The 19133-nt window shown below is 42.0% G+C and overlaps 1 protein-coding gene across 1 annotated transcript in view; it reads right to left on the reverse strand.

Annotated features, from left to right (window-relative positions):
• Cad74A (cadherin 74A) overlaps positions 1-19133 on the reverse strand; it is a 53124-nt gene that overhangs the window by 23474 nt on the left and 10517 nt on the right. Inside the window, exons 3-17 of the mRNA XM_045738068.2 lie at positions 18943-19127; positions 18510-18730; positions 17185-17307; positions 15514-15654; positions 14455-14679; positions 13396-13516; positions 13025-13246; positions 12093-12195; positions 10751-10840; positions 10186-10468; positions 9586-9772; positions 8192-8311; positions 7897-8066; positions 6520-6627; positions 4621-4805 (exon numbers count right to left, since the gene is read on the reverse strand). Of these exons, the coding sequence (XP_045594024.1) occupies positions 4621-4805; positions 6520-6627; positions 7897-8066; positions 8192-8311; positions 9586-9772; positions 10186-10468; positions 10751-10840; positions 12093-12195; positions 13025-13246; positions 13396-13516; positions 14455-14679; positions 15514-15654; positions 17185-17307; positions 18510-18730; positions 18943-19127 (2484 nt within the window). The remainder of the gene's footprint in view (positions 1-4620; positions 4806-6519; positions 6628-7896; positions 8067-8191; positions 8312-9585; positions 9773-10185; positions 10469-10750; positions 10841-12092; positions 12196-13024; positions 13247-13395; positions 13517-14454; positions 14680-15513; positions 15655-17184; positions 17308-18509; positions 18731-18942; positions 19128-19133) is intronic.

Here is a 19133-nt window from a genome sequence, read left to right on the forward strand (position 1 = left end):
CCCTCTTAAGTACCCGCAGCCAGCCACAAATGCCAACGTATGCGGCCAGTCAATTGTTTCCCTTTAATACAGAAAATTTGCACTTTCTGCAAAGCCACGATTGTTATCATCCAACTGATGCTGCAACCCATCATATATCATCCCACTGATGCTGCAACCCATCATATATCATCCCACTGATGCTGCAACCCATCATATATCATCCCACTGATGCTGCAACCCATCATATATCATCCCACTGATGCTGCAACCCATCATATATCATCCCACTGATGCTGCAACCCATCATATATCATCCCACTGATGCTGCAACCCATCATATATCATCCCACTGATGCTGAAATATGTATATATTTTCTTTTATATACTATATATATATATATATATATATATATATATATATATATATATATATATATATATATATATATATATATATATATATATATATATATATATATATATATATATATATATATATATATATATGTTTCATTGAATATGACCGCATATTCTGTATTTATTATTTTCTGGTTTAGGGCTTCTATCCCTCTAACTATTTTCTTAGCATCAGGGCTTAATTGGAATAGGAGTTCTCCAAAACTCATTTTCGTACTTTTAAGGTGAAGAAAAGAAGTGATTTACTATAGAGTGTATTACACTTATTTGTATAATTTGCACGACGTTTCGAACCTCCATGGTTCATTCTCAAGTGAACAATCTTACAATACTAGTTGATTTTATACCCGCATTAGGTCAGGTGATAATACAATGAAGGTGAAAAACATGGGGGGATACATAAGGGATAAACATAGGGGCTGCAGAAGGCTTATTGGCCCATACGAGGCATCTCCTATCTAAACACAAAGATTAATCCAGTGTAATTGGCCTGTTATGTTGGACATTGTCTTCTGTGTTGGCATCGATATGTTCTTGTCTTGTCCTTACTCTCATGGTGGGTAGAGTAAATAGTTCCGTGATTTGGGTGTTCATGGTAGGTCGCTCTATTCTTATGTGAATTGCCTCAAGAATTTGTAATCTTCTTGAATCTTGGGTTTTGTCTATTATGCAAGTATTCTTGTTCAACATTTCTCTTGTTAGAGTAATGTCATGGGCTTGTCTCATGTGATTCCTAGGGGCACCAGATTGAAGATGGCATGTCAAACGCCTCGTCAGCTTGGTCGACGTCATACCTATGTACTTACATTGAAGGTTACATCCTTCGTGGGGGCAAGTGTACATGTATACAACGCTTGACTGCTGTAGAGGGTTCTCCGTCGGCTTCGGGCTGTTTTTGATAAGGAGTTCGGAAGTCTTCTTGGTTTTGTAGAATATTATCAGGTTTATGTTTTGGTTAGGAGTAGTGCTTTTTACTCCTTTACGGATTATTTCTTTCATTATTCTTTCCTCTTTTATATGTTCACTGTGCATGGTTGATTTGTAATATAATTTTATTGGGGGTGTTGTGGTTTCTGTTCTAGGTTCTGAATTATACCAACGGTCCAAGTGTCTTCTTATAGCAGCGTTTATTTCCGCGTTGCTATATCCGTTGTTCACCAATACCTGAGTTACTCTTTCAAACTCTCTACTCACGTTGCTCCATTCAGAGCAGTGGGTAAGCGCTCGACGAATATAAGCATTGAGATACAATATATGTATTGATATATATTGGAATCAATACAATATATGTATTGATTCCTACCCATGAATACATGAACAAAATTAGCGACATCCTAAGTGACGACTCCAAATTTCAACGAATCACGAGGAACCCCGTAGAAGACCTTAAGCGGAAAGTAAACAAAACAATTACAGCAATCAACGCAAAGAAAGGTAGTGTGCATTTCAATAAACTTCAAGGCGACTATGGCTTAGGATATGCCTACGGCAATGTTAAGACGCATAAACCAGGTAACCCACTACGCCCTATAATCAGCCAAATACCAACCCCAACTTATCACCTGGCAAAAAAACTCAATGAACTCCTAACTCCATACACTCCAAGTAAGTTTAGTCTACAATCATCAGCAGATTTCCTAGAATTGATCAAATCTACCCAGCCCGATGGAATCATCGCTTCCCTGGACGTTGAATCCCTTTTTACCAACGTCCCAGTCGACACAACCATAGGAATGATACTGGACAGAGTATACAGAGACGAGAGCACCCCCAAATTAGACATACCTGAGCCACACTTGAAAAGTCTTCTCGAAGCATGTACAAAGGAAGCCCCTTTCATCAGTCCACAAGGAGACATGTATTTACAGATAGACGGAGTAGCAATGGGCTCCCCCTTAGGAGTTTTATTTGCTAATTTTTATATGGGAACCATCGAAGATAGGGTCTTCAGTAGCAGACAAAAACCAACTGTATACTGCCGTTATGTAGATGACATATTCGTAATAGTAAAAGACTCAGATGAACTAATTGACCTAAAAAGACACCTAGAGAGAGAGTCAGTACTCCGATTTACACATGAAAATAGTGAAAATAACAGTCTGCCATTCTTGGATGTACTAATAACAAAAACAGGAACCTCTTTAAGCACCAACGTATATACCAAGCCCACCAACATAGGATTATGCCTGAACGGTAGAAGTGAGTGCCCCCAAAGATACAAAGCCAGTGTTCTCAATGCTTATATTCGTCGAGCGCTTACCCACTGCTCTGAATGGAGCAACGTGAGTAGAGAGTTTGAAAGAGTAACTCAGGTATTGGTGAACAACGGATATAGCAACGCGGAAATAAACGCTGCTATAAGAAGACACTTGGACCGTTGGTATAATTCAGAACCTAGAACAGAAACCACAACACCCCCAATAAAATTATATTACAAATCAACCATGCACAGTGAACATATAAAAGAGGAAAGAATAATGAAAGAAATAATCCGTAAAGGAGTAAAAAGCACTACTCCTAACCAAAACATAAACCTGATAATATTCTACAAAACCAAGAAGACTTCCGAACTCCTTATCAAAAACAGCCCGAAGCCGACGGAGAACCCTCTACAGCAGTCAAGCGTTGTATACATGTACACTTGCCCCCACGAAGGATGTAACCTTCAATGTAAGTACATAGGTATGACGTCGACCAAGCTGACGAGGCGTTTGACATGCCATCTTCAATCTGGTGCCCCTAGGAATCACATGAGACAAGCCCATGACATTACTCTAACAAGAGAAATGTTGAACAAGAATACTTGCATAATAGACAAAACCCAAGATTCAAGAAGATTACAAATTCTTGAGGCAATTCACATAAGAATAGAGCGACCTACCATGAACACCCAAATCACGGAACTATTTACTCTACCCACCATGAGAGTAAGGACAAGACAAGAACATATCGATGCCAACACAGAAGACAATGTCCAACATAACAGGCCAATTACACTGGATTAATCTTTGTGTTTAGATAGGAGATGCCTCGTATGGGCCAATAAGCCTTCTGCAGCCCCTATGTTTATCCCTTATGTATCCCCCCATGTTTTTCACCTTCATTGTATTATCACCTGACCTAATGCGGGTATAAAATCAACTAGTATTGTAAGATTGTTCACTTGAGAATGAACCATGGAGGTTCGAAACGTCGTGCAAATTATACAAATAAGTGTAATACACTCTATAGTAAATCACTTCTTTTCTTCACCTTAAAAGTACGAAAATGAGTTTTGGAGAACTCCTATTCCAATTAAGCCCTGATGCTAAGAAAATAGTTAGAGGGATAGAAGCCCTAAACCAGAAAATAATAAATACAGAATATGCGGTCATATTCAATGAAACATGTTTGAAAGAAAACCTGCTGCCAGTATACACCAATATATATATATATATATATATATATATATATATATATATATATATATATATATATATATATATATATATATACACAAGAGTTCTTACATTCTTGTAAAGACACTAGCATGCATAGCATTTTGGGCAAGTCCTTAATCTTAATTTTCCATAGAATACAACCCACCAAATCTTTAAATCTTTTAACAACCAGGTACCCATTCACTGCTGAGTGAACAGAGGCTACTGTTAAGGATTGGCACCCAGTCAATCCTCCCTGGTCAGGATACAAACCCAGGTCAAATCATAGATCAGTATGTACTGTACTTATATACAGTATGTGCTGTATATAAGTACATACCAGTACTGTATACAGTATACAGTAATAAATAATATCATGGGTCCTTGAAAACAGTCTTTGCTGTTGGTTAAATAAAGGCTGAATGATTGTCTTTGATTAAAATAAATTTGTTTTGAATGCATTTCCTCATATCAGTGAAGATCAGCAATTTAAATAATTCGCAAATTAAAAGTTCAAGATTAGCAAATCATTAGCATATACAGGTTCACTTCCTCTTGCATTAGAACACTTAGTACAGCCCCAGAAGCCTAATGTTAGACACAGCTGAAGACCGCCACTCACTTCCTGCAGCAGACCATGTGGTAATCACTTCATCCCCTACAGCACTATATATATCCTATACATTACGTGATGGCCCTAGTCCACAATTCCAGAAAAGCATTACCCTGGCTTGGTCTCTGGAATGTAATGCCATAAAATACCCCAGTACCTGTGCCAGAACCCACTGCCAAGAAAAAGTACCTGAAGGCAGAGAGGTAGTCATAGGGTGAGGACGACGTAAGGGTGACGCCTGTCTTGTCCCTAGCCATGACGGGCTGAGTGATTTCATAGATGAGGTCAGCATTCAAGTCAAGGTCAGTGGCCCTCACTGTTACCACCTTCTCTCCAGCTGGCAACCTCTCGCTTACATATTGCGTGTACGAGTCCTGTGTTGACAAGAACAGCTCGTTGTGTCAAAGATCCGATACACAAGTGTGCCATTAGCATTTAAATACATTCAGCTGAAACTCTAATAACATTAATTAAACACAGTAAAAGTCAACAGAATGTACACAATGAAATCACAAGAAAATGATGAATCTATGAATAAATATTTTGCTGTAAGATGGGATTAAACCGACATCCCTGAAGGTCCAGTTAGTACTGTAATACGTGCTTGACAGATGATGCATGGATTCGACATTATCTACTATTTATTTATTTAGTTTACATTTGGAATAAGAGTGATATAGTGAAAGACATGTACCTTGCATAACTCATGTTAATAATAAGCTCAGCAGCTGTTTAACACTTTCGTACACCCGGTGCGCGCGCCCCAACCCACCCCAAGGTGGGCCTGGCTTTTCCTGGGAGTGAGTACCCACACTAACATATGTACACTTTCCAGTGTTCTGACCTCAATTTTCGAGCTACGTCGTTCATTTTGGTATCAAATTGTTCACAATCTAAAGTCATGCATTTTAAAACTAATACCATAATAAGCGAACAGTAAATGGATTTTTAACAAATATTTTAATTTTGGACGCTCATTACTACAAATATTTATCATTTTTCCAGTGTTCTGACTTCAACTGTCGTGATACGTTGTTCATTATGGTATAAAATTGTTCGCAATCTAAAGGCACGCATTCTTAAACTAGTCCCATAATGATCAGATAACAAATGTAATTTTAACAAATATATTAAATTTTGACGCAACATGTGTCACCAACGGACATCCGTCACTTTATTTATTGACGCAGACAAAAGTGTTAAGCAGGTGCTGAGGTGTACCTTGTTGTATCCATAGTGTCTACACACATAATGATAGTAATGTAGCTATGCTAAGGAAACACTTGTTAAATATTATAATTATAATCATTATTTATATAAAGAAATATAATAATAATAATAATAATAATAATAATAATAATAATAATAATAACAATTATTATTACTATTATTATTTCATTCACCTGGGCTTTTGGACACTCGTACCGGGGACCCCACGTGTGTGAGGCCCAAACTCAATCGACTGGGATATTGAGTAGTCGTAATAAGGAAAGATTCTAGAAGCAACTACTACCTTGAGGTGCTTCTGTTGCCAAGCTGGAATTTATTACTTTCCCTGACTACTAATTAAACTCAGAGGAATTAGTAATCCATGGCCATGCCATATAAATTGTCATGCACACTTCCGTGGAAATAAACATTTAATTCACCTGGGTTCTAGCAGACTCAAACTGCAGACCCCAGCCATATTTATAGGTACTGTACTAACAGCTGCAGCCATATTTTGTGAATTCAACATTTACTATTACTTAATTGATCAGTGCCCTTTTCACTGCCATTAATATGGAGATAGAACTTGTTGACTACCTGTTGATGAATCTGAAGATCAACATCCCTCACAGCTCGGTCAAATTCAGCAATACAAATGAGGCTTGACAATATTGTAAAATTAAGTGAAGTTAACTACAGTATCCCTCAATGTTACTAACCCATAGTGTCTATATAAAATACAGTAGGCCTATACAGTAAATTAAACAAAATAGTAATTGTTGGCTCATGTTATCAAAACTGAACTTGCAACATAGCTCAGACCTAATGAAAACCCTTGAAATAAATAAACTATATGTAGGAGGTCTCAAGCAGACTGACCTGGTTAAACTTGGGAGGCTTGTTGTTGACATCGGTGAGAAGGATGGTGACGGTGGTGGTGGCTGTCTGCCTGGTGCTGGCTCCACTGTCTACTGCTCCCACCACAACCTGTCACACTTATACGCCTTAGTTTATACTTTACAGCAATTGCAATGGATATCTCTATCAGAAACAGGAAGCATGTTGGGCTTATCAAGGTCCCACTAGCCCATTAAAAGGATGCTACCCATAACAGTTGATCGAGTCCCAGGTACATATTTACTGCTGAGTGAACAGCGGCATCAGACGCAAGTAAACATGTCCAAATGCCTCGCCCTGTCCTGGAATCAAACCCATGACAAACCAGTTATATACCAACATCACTAATCACCATTATCTATCTCTCCACATATACAGTTGTGAATCCCAGAGAACACAACCATTCAGATGCACTCAAAACTGCATAATTAAACAAAAAATTCTGTATACTGTATATGGAGTATTAAAACCAACAATGCATATGAGCTTTGTTATACTTAACACTTTGCGCAAACTATTATCAAAGAGGTGTTGCTAGACAAGGTACCCAATGGGCACCGTTGGTTGAGAGCGACCGACATTACATACAGACAGTGCCCACTGGGTAATCCTTGCACTATATAAAATATTCTAATTAAGCACCACTCACTGCTAATGAACAGCAGCTTCTCTAACATTCAGGTGTATTTTTGGAAACTAAACTATTACTTTCATACATTTACTTCATAATAATCTAATCCATATACTGGTATAGAGATTCATGAAGTTAAACCCAATTTCATGAAGCTTTCCTCACAACAGTGAAGCTTAGATGGATTGGTTTCAGTTACAAAGATGTAACTGTTTCAATGATCATCATTTATGCGGTTAGAGAAAGACTGAGTAAATGTGAAAGATTATGAACTTGGAGGGAGCCAAAAGAGATGACGGACCTTGAGGAAATGACATCAGGAGCATGGAAGGGGACAAAGAGGAAACAGGCCATGTGGAGGCAATGCAAGGAGCAGGGAAAGGGACAAAGAGGTGACTTTAGAGTTTAGCATATTCAAAGATTGGTATCTGTCTTCCACTATTTTCTTTTGTTATAATAATGACTTACTGAATATATATTGAGTGGCATGATATTAGTTTTTTCTGTTTCAGTTGTAACTACTGTATTCTATACATTATATACTTGTTGTCTTATTTACATAGCACCTTTTAGACTTTTTGTGGGTGCATCATTGATCTGAATGCTTATCTTGCCTATGACATTGTCCTGACCTTTTATCGTGCCTGTAGCACTACTAAGACATTAAAACTCTTACTCTATATCTTCCAGGATGCTTATCAAACTTCAGCTCCTCAGGGAACACTGACCTGGTACTTGGGGTTGAGGTCACGGTCAAGGGAGGCACCTGGAGCAACTTTGATCTCCCCAGTGGTGTCATTCATGACAAAATTGTCCCTGGCCCCTGCCATCAGCACATATGTAAGCCCCTCATCGGCCCCATCAGGGTCGCTAGCTGACACTTGCACTACACTCGTTCCTGGGAGTAGAAAATATGTTATATACGAAAATAAAAATCCCTATCAATTAGAAGCTACATAAATATAATTAAATAGTATTACAAATAAATGAGAGAACGCGTGATCGAAAGTATGGGCGTCTCACCTAATGGGGCATCTTCCAGCACATGGGCCTCATACGCCCGCTGACGGAACCTTGGAGGCCGATTCGTATCCCGCCCGACAGTGACGAACACTCTGACGTCACTGTGTCGCCGGGGCTCACCTGGGGAAAAGATGGTAGGAGTATATTGGCATCATCTCTTAGTATGTCAATACACCATTAGTTTACCTCTGCTTATAATTGTTACAGATTTCCTTCAAACACTGATCTAGTTTACCTTTTTTTAACATGGATCTACAGTAGTTAAATTTCTATGCCCTCTAAAGTCTAGAAGATAATTTATATAAGGTATATCAGAAAGAGGATAGGTCAGAGTACAGAACCTTGTTGGATTCCACTGGCAACATCTCACCACTCTGAGATCTCACCCCTCAAAGTAACTCTCTTTTCAGTTGCTTAGGCACTCCCTGAGCCACTGGAGCACCGTAACTGTTACTCCTGTCCATTTCTCTAACTTAAGTACAGCCTCTTATGGGGTTGCTAAATTTTGTTCATGTGGTCATAGGTCTATAAAAACTGTGAGGCACAATTTGTCATCTCTGAACTTGTGTTGGTGGTGTGTTACAAAGTACCTTCTCTCCATATGTGCTGCTAGATTTTTCTCGCAATCTTCTCCATCACTTTGCATGATATATAAGTTAGGGACACCAGCCTGTAGTTCAGTGCCTCTTGCCTGTCACCCTTTTTGTATACAGTATTTGTCTTCTACATAAGCTGTCTTCCAACTTTCTGGTATGCCTCCTTTTCCAGTGACATATACACCATAGAGTGTGACAAGCAAAGTGCTCCTGCACCATCTTTTATTATCAATGCAGGGCCATCATAACAGCATTGTAGGCCTTGGACAAAGGCTTGCATTGGGGCCCCTCCTACCCGGATGATGGGCACTGGGGCCTCATACTCAGATACTGGGGCCCTGCACATCTGCTAAAGTACAGGATTACCCTAAAATAGTTATGCACAAATTATTTATATTATAAATATAAATTGAAAAGAAATTTGAATCCCAGGCTATTGAGCATGGATCTGAGGGGGTGCAGGTGAAGGTATAGATGGATGTTTTACCTGTCAGTAGTGCGGATAGTGAATATGTAGGTGGGCATTTTACCTACATCAGTAGCGAGAAGAGTGAGGGCATAGATAAGAGGTGTAGGTGGATGTTTTACCAGTATCAGTAGCACAGATAGTAGGGGGGTGTAAGTGGAGGCTAGGTGAGTGCTTTACCTGCATCAGTAGCATGAACAGTGAGGATGCAGGTGCTGGTGGGCATTTTCCCATGTCAGTAACACAAATGGTTTGGGTACAGGTGTGTGTATTACCTGCATCAGTAGCACGGATGCTTATTGAGTAGGTGGAGGTGCAGGTGGGTGTATTACCTGCATCAGTAGCACGGATAGTGAGGGTGTAGGTGGAGGTAGGCGTATCAAGGTAGGTGAGAGCCCGCTGGATGGTCACCTCACCACTGATCGGCTCCACGAAGAAGGCCTCATCATCGGTGTTGCCTTCTTGCAGGGAGTAGAACACCGTACCATCACCTTGGTTCTCTCCGTCAATGTCTGTCGCCTGGGAAACAACCTTCAATAAGCAAGTGCCAATAGGGGGGTTCCAGTCCACACAGTTAACACAAGTACTAAATGCACCTTCATGAAGAACTAGTTCTCCTTTGCCACCATTAAACATGTTAGTACTTATCATGTAAAACTGTCATTAATACAATTTTTTTGGTAATGATTTTATTTGTTAGTAATCTGAATTCATTATAATGTATAAATAACTATACAGTAATCGTGTAATCGTCGATTACAATGATCTTCACAAGAAACTAATTGGATATAGATCTCATTAAGATGAGTTTGCAGGAATAACCTTTTTTTCCTCCACTACATGAGGGTGAGGTACTAATGAACAGCCTTCCTTGGATGTGTGAGCACCACCAACCTTGTCTAAGTTAGAAGGAGGTGGAGAGAGATACTGACCTTGACAAAGAGTGGGGGGTCGAAGGCTATGGCCCCCTCATCGACCGTCCTGCGGTACTCCCTTCGGGAAAACTCTGGCGAGTTGTCGTTCTCGTCCTGCACATCAATGAAGATGTTGACAGATGTCACCTTACCACCCCCATCAGTGGCTGAGTATGTGAGGGAAAACGTCTTCTGGCGCTCGTAGTCCAGACATGTCTCCAGGCCGCAGTTGGCCAGGAAGATCTCGCCAGACCTGTTGTTCACTCGGAATTTCTCAGCTCCAAAGCCCTTCAGACTGTAGCTGTTATTGGAAAAAGCTACTTCAGTATCTGAGTGAAATGTCAATCATTCACTTATCAATCTACAGTATGTACTAACAAATAAGAAATTTACAACATGTAAACAAAAAATTGACAAACTGTATATTTAACATCTGGGAATATATGTATTATAAGTAGTAACTCCCTCTAGCAAACATGAGGCAGTAGTCCCCCACTACTCTCAGCAACTCAAGTCTACTCATAGCCAACCACACATATAGCTGGTGGAGCACAAGGACCCAAGCCATCACTACCTCTCTCACCTGAGCCTTCCAAAGACGCCAGAATCCGAGTCATTAGCGTGGAGTGTCGTGACGAGGTACCCGGGGCCAACACCTTCACTCACATTGAACCTGCAGTCAAACACCTTACTTTAACAAAGGTTGAATAAGTAATAATATGAGGGTTTTTGACATAAGCTTCTAAGTTTAATATGAGAATGAATGAAGTGAATGAATGACAATGGCACATACATGGGTATTGTGGCTCAAGAAACTGAATCAGGAAGCCTATTGAGACAGCACAGAATGGCAGCTCCTTCATCCAGATACCACCAGCTGTGTGACGAGGGGAAGCTCAGCCTCTGTTAGGAGGAGGGAGCTCTGTAAGGAGCGAGATCTGTGGAGAGGGGGAGATTTGTAGGGAGGGGAATTTCCTTCCCTACCTATGTAGGGAAGGAAAGCTCTGTGAATGAGGAAGAGCTCTCTGGAGAGAGGAGGAAATTTGTGAAGAGGAAGATCACTGGTAGGTGGAGGAACTCTATAGTGAGTGAAAGCTCTGTGAGGAAGGGAGAGCTCTGTGAGGAAGGGAGAGCTCTGTGAGGAAGGGAGAACTCTGAGAGGAAGGGAGAGCTTCGAGAGGATAGGAGAGTGCTGTAAGGAGGGGAAAGCTCTGTGGGGAGGAAGGAGCTCTGTATGGAGAGGGATCTCTTTGGAGAGGGAACTCTGTATGGAGAGGGAACTCTGTATGGAGAGGGAAGCTTTGTAGAGAGGGGAGCTTTTACGGAAGGAGGGGGCAGCTCTGTAGGGAGGGCGAGCTTATAATTATATTTGTATATATATTCCCATTCTAAGTTTGAGTTTCGCTTGACCCGGAGTTGTAGTGGTTGGGCATGAGTTGGTCATTGGGAGAATACATACAAGGTCCAGGTAGTACAGTCATGTTCATTCTTGACTAACAGTTAGGAATTCCGGGTTCAAATTCCGAGCAGGACAAAAATAGTATGGTACATTTCATACCACTTATTGGTCCAGTTCCCCTAACAGTAAATAGATATCCTGGGGTTAGTCAGCATCTTGTGGGGATGCATCCTGGGGAGGGTCAGTAGTTCGACCTAGGGGGGGGGGGGGGGGGAGGTACCTCGATATAAACCTAACATGTATACATACACTGGCTGCCTGTCCTCCCAAACACAATTACGGTAATTAATTTGAATATTGATAAGTATGTGTCCTGAAATATGCACTTTACAGTATTTGACCACAATATAAGCTTTCCATAAGCAAAGAACCTAGTTTGTATCTAATGGTCGGTTGCTCTTTGAACTCCTTTGTGTAACCCTTGGAGGCATGAGTGGAAGGTGAAGCAGCGCAGACAAAGACCTACCTGTAGGAGGGTTGACGGAAGACTGGAGCGTTGTCATTGGCATCTGTGACGGTGATGTTGATAACTGCAGCCGACACAGCAACTCCTCCCTCACTCGCCACAACTACAGTAACATCATTATTATCAACACTATCAAGAGATATATATACACAACACTATCAAGAGATATATATACACAACACTATCAAACACTATACTGTACACAAAGAAGCACACTCCTCTTTACGGTGCATATACACTAGTTTACTTTGGTTCTGGACTATGTTTATGACTAAGGTAAATGAGCTGGTTGGTAAACAATAAATGAACTATTGTGGTGGCCTGACAGCCCAGCCAAACCAAACAATATTGCCTTAATGCTCACACACTGTAACACTAACTACAGTGCTGTATTTACACTTCTGATCTTGTAACTCTGTACTCTAGTTACTTCCTTGATCATTAATATCAATTATTTGGCTTAAGGAGTATTGGAGTTCCTTTCCTGATCATTATATAGTATATGCCATTGTAACATTTTTGCTCCCATGATGGGTATGGTGTCTGCCACCACCCCCAAGATGGGTATGGTGTCTGCCCCCTACCCCCCAAGTGGGTATGGTGTCTCCCAATGTCCCCAAGGTGGGTATCATGTTTGTCACTGTCCCCAGGGTGTGTATGGTGTCTGCCCCTGCTCCCAGGGTGGGTCATAATAAACAAATATAACTTACAATATCTCCATACTATTATAAAAGTATAACTTGACCAATAATTATGATGTGACATCTTTTCATATACTGTACAGTACTGTACTCTGCATAATTTATACCAATATATTTAACATATAAAGAGAAACATTTTGAACTACTGTATAGGAATACTAGTACAATCTTCTAGAATATCTTCGGAGAATATTTTTTATAAATAAGTAAAAAGTGACTTTTTGGACACACTTTTAAAGACGAAATTAGAGGCATCTGGATTCTCGAAGTCAAGCCTTGAGGAGTCGGCAACCTTGATGATTACAGGAGTTCGGCCGACGGCAGTCTCGGGAAAGATGGAGAAGACGCCCCGAGAGCCGAAAATGTCCTCCAGGGCGAGGGAGAAGCGAGCATTCTCCCCTACGTCGCCGTCAGTCACCACCAGGTTGAGGCCAGGCAGGGGTGTCCCATCAGCTGGCACGGGAAACAATGTGATCATGGCTGCATTATATATCTAAGATGTAATACACAATGTGATCACAGGATCATGATATATGACTTTGAAGCCTCAGGATAAGATGGAGCCCATATCTGATGTGAATGTGACCCAGACGAGTACTAACCAATATCCTCCGGGACCATGATAGAGATTTGGTCCCGGCTGAAGACAGGTCTCTGGTCGTCCACGTCCGTGACCACAACGGTGACCTGGGACACCGCAGCCTCTCCGCCCTGCTCCTGAGCCTACACCAGCAGCCCATCACACACAAGGAAAAAGTGTAAACATTAAGAATGACCAGGAGGATCTTCCATTAGCCACTACTTACTCAGCTGTAATATGCTGCGGATAACTAACAATAACATGGCTCAAAATTAATAACCCAACTCACACATCAGAAAGGCAATGATGTTGGGGTCCACACTGGACCTTTATGGATCTAGTCGCTGATGTGATAAGGGTCCAGGACGGGTCGAAACATCACCACTTTTTTCCCTTTCACACGTGTGGGTTGGGTTATCACCTGAAATAACAGGCAGCTAAGGCACCACCTACAAACTGAAATTGCCAGATGTAACCAACATCCCATTTTGTAAAGCATTTTTAACTCTAAATGCACTAATTCCCATGAATAAAATACATGAATGGACAAATAAACGTACAAAAAACTTGAGAAAATAATAATGTGGGCATACTTTTCAAGCCTCAACCCAGTGGCCAAAACCACCACTAACTTATAACGTGCCCCCAGCCTCTCCCATGATAACTCACATCTTGAAATGTACTAACTCATCACAGTTAGTAACACAGATCAGCAATATCAAAACTGTCTACTGTGTTAAGGTAAAGTGCTAACTTTATAAATTATAATTCCTCCTGTTGGGGAACAGGAAGGTTTACTAAGGTTTATCCAGTAAGCCCAATGTACCTTCTTGTATATATATTTATATAAATAAATAAATAAATCTAGGCCCCCACCCCCTAGGCCTACTACTGGCCTTCCCCAGGATGCAACTCACAACATTTGCCTAAGGAAACGTGCCTTTTCTGTCCCACCCGGTGATCAAACCCAGGATCCTCGAATGTAAGTGGAGGATTTAGACCACTCTGCTACAGGACCCTGCATGTAAGTTATACAATTGTGCTTTTGTTAATACTAGGACTAATACTCTGGTGACCTTACCCGGACACTGAATGTGTAGAGTCCTCCATTATTGAGGATGAGCGGGTCCTCTCGGTCAAGGGCGACCTCGGACGTGGAGAGAGTGGCAGTGAGAGAGCCATCTTCCAGGTTCTGTACATCTGATAAGGTAAAGTAGCCAGAGTCATCCCCCTGCAGGGAGAGGGTGAGGGGGCGTGGCTCCCCGAGGTCACCATCGCGGGCACGGATCTCTAGCACCGACGTGCCCTGGGTGCCCACGGGTGGCAGGAGGAAAGCAATGTATCAATAGCCTTACCTGACTTCAGTGCTGCCAGGATTCATCAAGCATTTACATGTTTACGTAAGAAAACTGTACGTCTTTCCTCACTCTTGGTGGCATAGTTTGTACTTAATAAACAGTTTACGAGCTCTGGAACTTCATAATCCAAGGTTATTATAGACAGCGTCAGAGCTCACAAAATGTTTCTCTCAAATGCTTGAGGAGTCCCAGCAAATAACAACATGTGTAAATAATTAATGTGTTTTCCTTTTTATGAAAAGAAATCCGTATAAATTTCCTGAGAGTAAAGACTTCAAAATTAACTTGTACAGTATTTAAATAGCTAATTTTTTTTTCATTTTATTTATATAGTATATACAATAATTTTTACATTCTTGTAAAGCCACTAGCATGCATAGCATTTTGTGCAAGTCCTTAATCCTAATTTTCCACAGAATACAACCCACCAAATTGTTTAACAACCAGGTACCCCATTCACTGCCGGGTGAACAGAGGCTACAGTTAAGGATTGGCGCCCAGTCAATCCTCCCCGGCCAGGATAGAAACCCAGACCAAAGCACTCATGAAGCGCCGGGCAAGTGCTTTATCACTGCACCACGGGGAGTTTATTCTCACGTCCCTTGCATGTTTAACTGTTTTTATTAGAGACTTTGTGTATTTATAAATGTGGAGTTATACCTTTAATCCACTCATGCAATACCACCATTAAAATGACAATTATATGATGTTTTACAATTCCTGTTCTCGTGTACTTGTAAGGCATTTTGGTTCATGAGTGAGAGGCCAGATAGTGTACTTACAGGCGAGCTGGCTTCCCTGACGGTGGCGCTGAAAGGGGCATTGAGGAAGATGGGAGGTTGGTCCTGCACGTCCTTCACTTCGATCATCACTGTCGCAGTGGAAGTGAGGCGCTTCTCCGGTCCTCCGTCCGACGCCCGCACCTGCAGGGAAGGCAATGAAACACCTGGCATATCACTACAGCAAACTGTTGCCTGCCTATACATCACACCTCACATGTAACACTCTCCCACTGTACACCACACCTCACATGTAACACTCTCCCACTCTATGCCAACTCCTCACATGTAACACTCTCCCACTGTATGCCACACCTCACGTGTAACACTCTCCCACTGTATGCTACACCTCACGTGTAACACTCCCACTGTATACCACACCTCACATGTAACACTCCCACTGTATGCCACAACTCACATGTAACACTCCCACTGTATGCTACACCTCACCTGTAACACTCCCACTGTATGCTACACCTCACGTGTAACACTCCCACTGTATACCACACCTCACATGTAACACTCCCACTGTATACCACAACTCACATGTAACACTCCCACTGTATGCTACACCTCACATGTAACACTCCCACTGTATACCACAACTCACACGTAACACTCCCACTGTATGCTACACCTCACATGTAACACTCCCACTGTATGCTACACCTCACATGTAACACTCCCACTGTATACTACAACTCACATGTAACACTCCCACTGTATGCTACACCTCACATGTAACACTCCCACTGTATGCCACACCTCACGTGTAACACTTCCACTGTATGCTACACCTCACATGTAACATTCCCACTGTATGCCACACCTCACATGTAACACTCCCACTGTATGTCACACCTCACATGTAACACTCCCACTGTATGTCACACCTCACATGTAACACTCCCACTGTATGTCACACTTCACATGTAACACTCCCACTGTATGCCACACCTCACATGTAACACTCCCACTGTATGTCACACCTCACGTGTAACATTCCCACTGTATGCCACACCTCACATGTAACATTCCCACTGTATGTCACACCTCACATGTAACACTCTCCCACTGTATGTCACACCTCACATGTAACACTCCCACTGTATGTCACACCTCACGTGTAACACTTCCACTGTATGCTACACCTCACATGAAACGCTCCCACTGTATGTCACACCTCACATGTAACACTCTCCCACTGTATGTCACACCTCACATGTAACACTCCCACTGTATGTCACACCTCACGTGTAACACTTCCACTGTATGCTACACCTCACGTGTAACACTCCCTCTGTATGCCACACTTCACATGTAACACTCCCACAGTATGCCACACCTCACGTGTAACTCCCACTGTATGTCACACCTCACATGTAACATTCCTACTGTATGCCACAACTCACGTGTAACATTCCCACTGTATGCCACAACTCACGTGTAACATTCCCACTGTATGCCACAACTCACGTGTAACACTCCCACTGTATGCCACACCTCACGTGTAAAGCAAGTCTGCCCCACCTGCTTTACTGTGTGCCTGACCCATCTGGTTTATGTATCTAGCCCACTTGTTTTACTATACTGAGTGTCTACCCTACATGCTTTACTGTGAGTCTTGCCCAGGTGGATGAAAAACGAGGCGGACACAAGCAGGACCCGTCTTACCACCATAGTGTAGAGCCTCTCCGTCTCGTAGTCGAGGAGCACCTTGAGAGAGATGATGCCCACATACTCCCCTTCAGCCACTCTCGCCTCCCGCACCTCGAACTTGGCGCACGCCTCCGGGGTCTGTAACACAAGTTTGGTTTTAATTTTAACCTTAGCCTTAGCCTTTAGCCTTAACCGCTATACACGTATAGCGGTTAAGCATTGAACTGAGCATTCCACTTCAAATATGTTAGACATCTTTATGTACAGAAATTTTAGCAGATACATGGAAAGAAGCAAAATTCCAATTTACAAAAGTGGTAGCAAAGAAGAATTTCTAAAACATAAGACCAGTATCGTTGACAAGCATAGTAGTCAAAACATTAGAATAAATAGTTAAAACCAAATGTGTAGAACACCTGGAGAGACATGATACAATAAAAGACGTCAGTGTGGCTTCCGAACAGAAAGATCCTTTGTAACAAATCTACTTAATTTTTATAATAAGAGACACAAAGATTATACGGGAAAGGGATGGCTGGGTTGACTATGGACTTAAGAAAGCTTTTTGACAAAGTTCCACACAAGAGGTTCTTCTGGAAACTGGAACAATGCTAGGGGAATGACAGGCAGACTGCTGACATGAATGAAAAATTTTCTGACAGAAAGATGAGGACAGTAATCTGAGGCAATACATCAGACTGGAGGAGTGTTATTAGCGAAGTACCACAGGATTCCGTTCTTGCACCAGTAATGTTCATCATCTATACGAACGAACTACCAGAAGGAATACAGAACTAAATGAACATGTATGCTGATGATGCTAAGCTACAAGAGGAAGTAAGAGACTTAGTCGATTGCCAGGCCCTTCGAGATGTGGCAATAAGCATGGAGAAATAGACAAAATAAGCATGGAGCACTAAATGGCAAATGGAATTAAATGTGAATAAGTGCCACACACAACCAAGAAATTATGTGGAAAGGCATTAAAGAACTCAAACAAAACGATATAGAGGTGGTTCTGGATAGTAGACTGTCACATAAAGGACACTGTGCGAGGAGCCTATGCTACGGTTTCCAACTCCAGAACTGCTTTTAAATACATGGATGGTGAAATATTAAATAAGCTATTCACGACTTTTGTGAGACCAAAACTGGAACAGGCTGCATCCTGGGGATGTATGTGTGTTTGCTGGTGAGAGAGATATGCAGTAAATATGATATACAGTAATAGGTCGGGAGTCACATGAGACAACTGACGGTGTGAAAGGCGGGGTCCAAGAGCTAACAGCTCAATCCTGCAGGCACAAATAGTAAATCCACACACACACACAGTGACATACCTCCTCCTGGACACAGCGGAGTTTGACCTCGGCATTGGCGCCTCCGTCGGCGTCGGTAACATTAATGTTGGAGAAGAGAGTGGAGCCAGGTGAGGATGATTCCAGCACAGCGAAAGTATACGGCTGCCCGTGGAACACCGGCGTGTTGTCGTTCACGTCCAAGATGGGGATCTCCCGACGCAGGGGCACTGTGTTGGGCTCATCTCCGAACACGCGCTCGTCTGGTACACGAAAGTTGGGGGAAGGAAAGGCTTTGGTTACTGCTGTCATGGCGGAGGAGTGGGCGTGATATGGTGAGTGGATGTTGTGGGTATATGTGTAGTGGGAGGGGATGGGATGTGAATAGTGTGGACTGTAATGTGGGTGTTGAAAAGTTTGAGTGTGTATTAATATCTCAATAAACTTATTTCAATTTCAGTTGAAAGTAACGCACCTGTGATGGTGATGATGGCGTCGATCATGGGCGTGGTCTCCCGGTCCAGGGCGTGAACAAGCGTGACCACGCCAGAGTTCCTGTCCACGCTCAGGTAGTCACCGGAGACGGAGAATGACACCGGTGTGCTCTCGGGGTCACGACCCCTTAGTGTGTACACCGATGACCCCACCGGCGTGTCTTCCCTGCAC

Source organism: Procambarus clarkii, chromosome 20 (assembly GCF_040958095.1).
Source record: "Procambarus clarkii isolate CNS0578487 chromosome 20, FALCON_Pclarkii_2.0, whole genome shotgun sequence".
NCBI classification, from domain to species: Eukaryota; Metazoa; Arthropoda; class Malacostraca; order Decapoda; family Cambaridae; genus Procambarus; species Procambarus clarkii.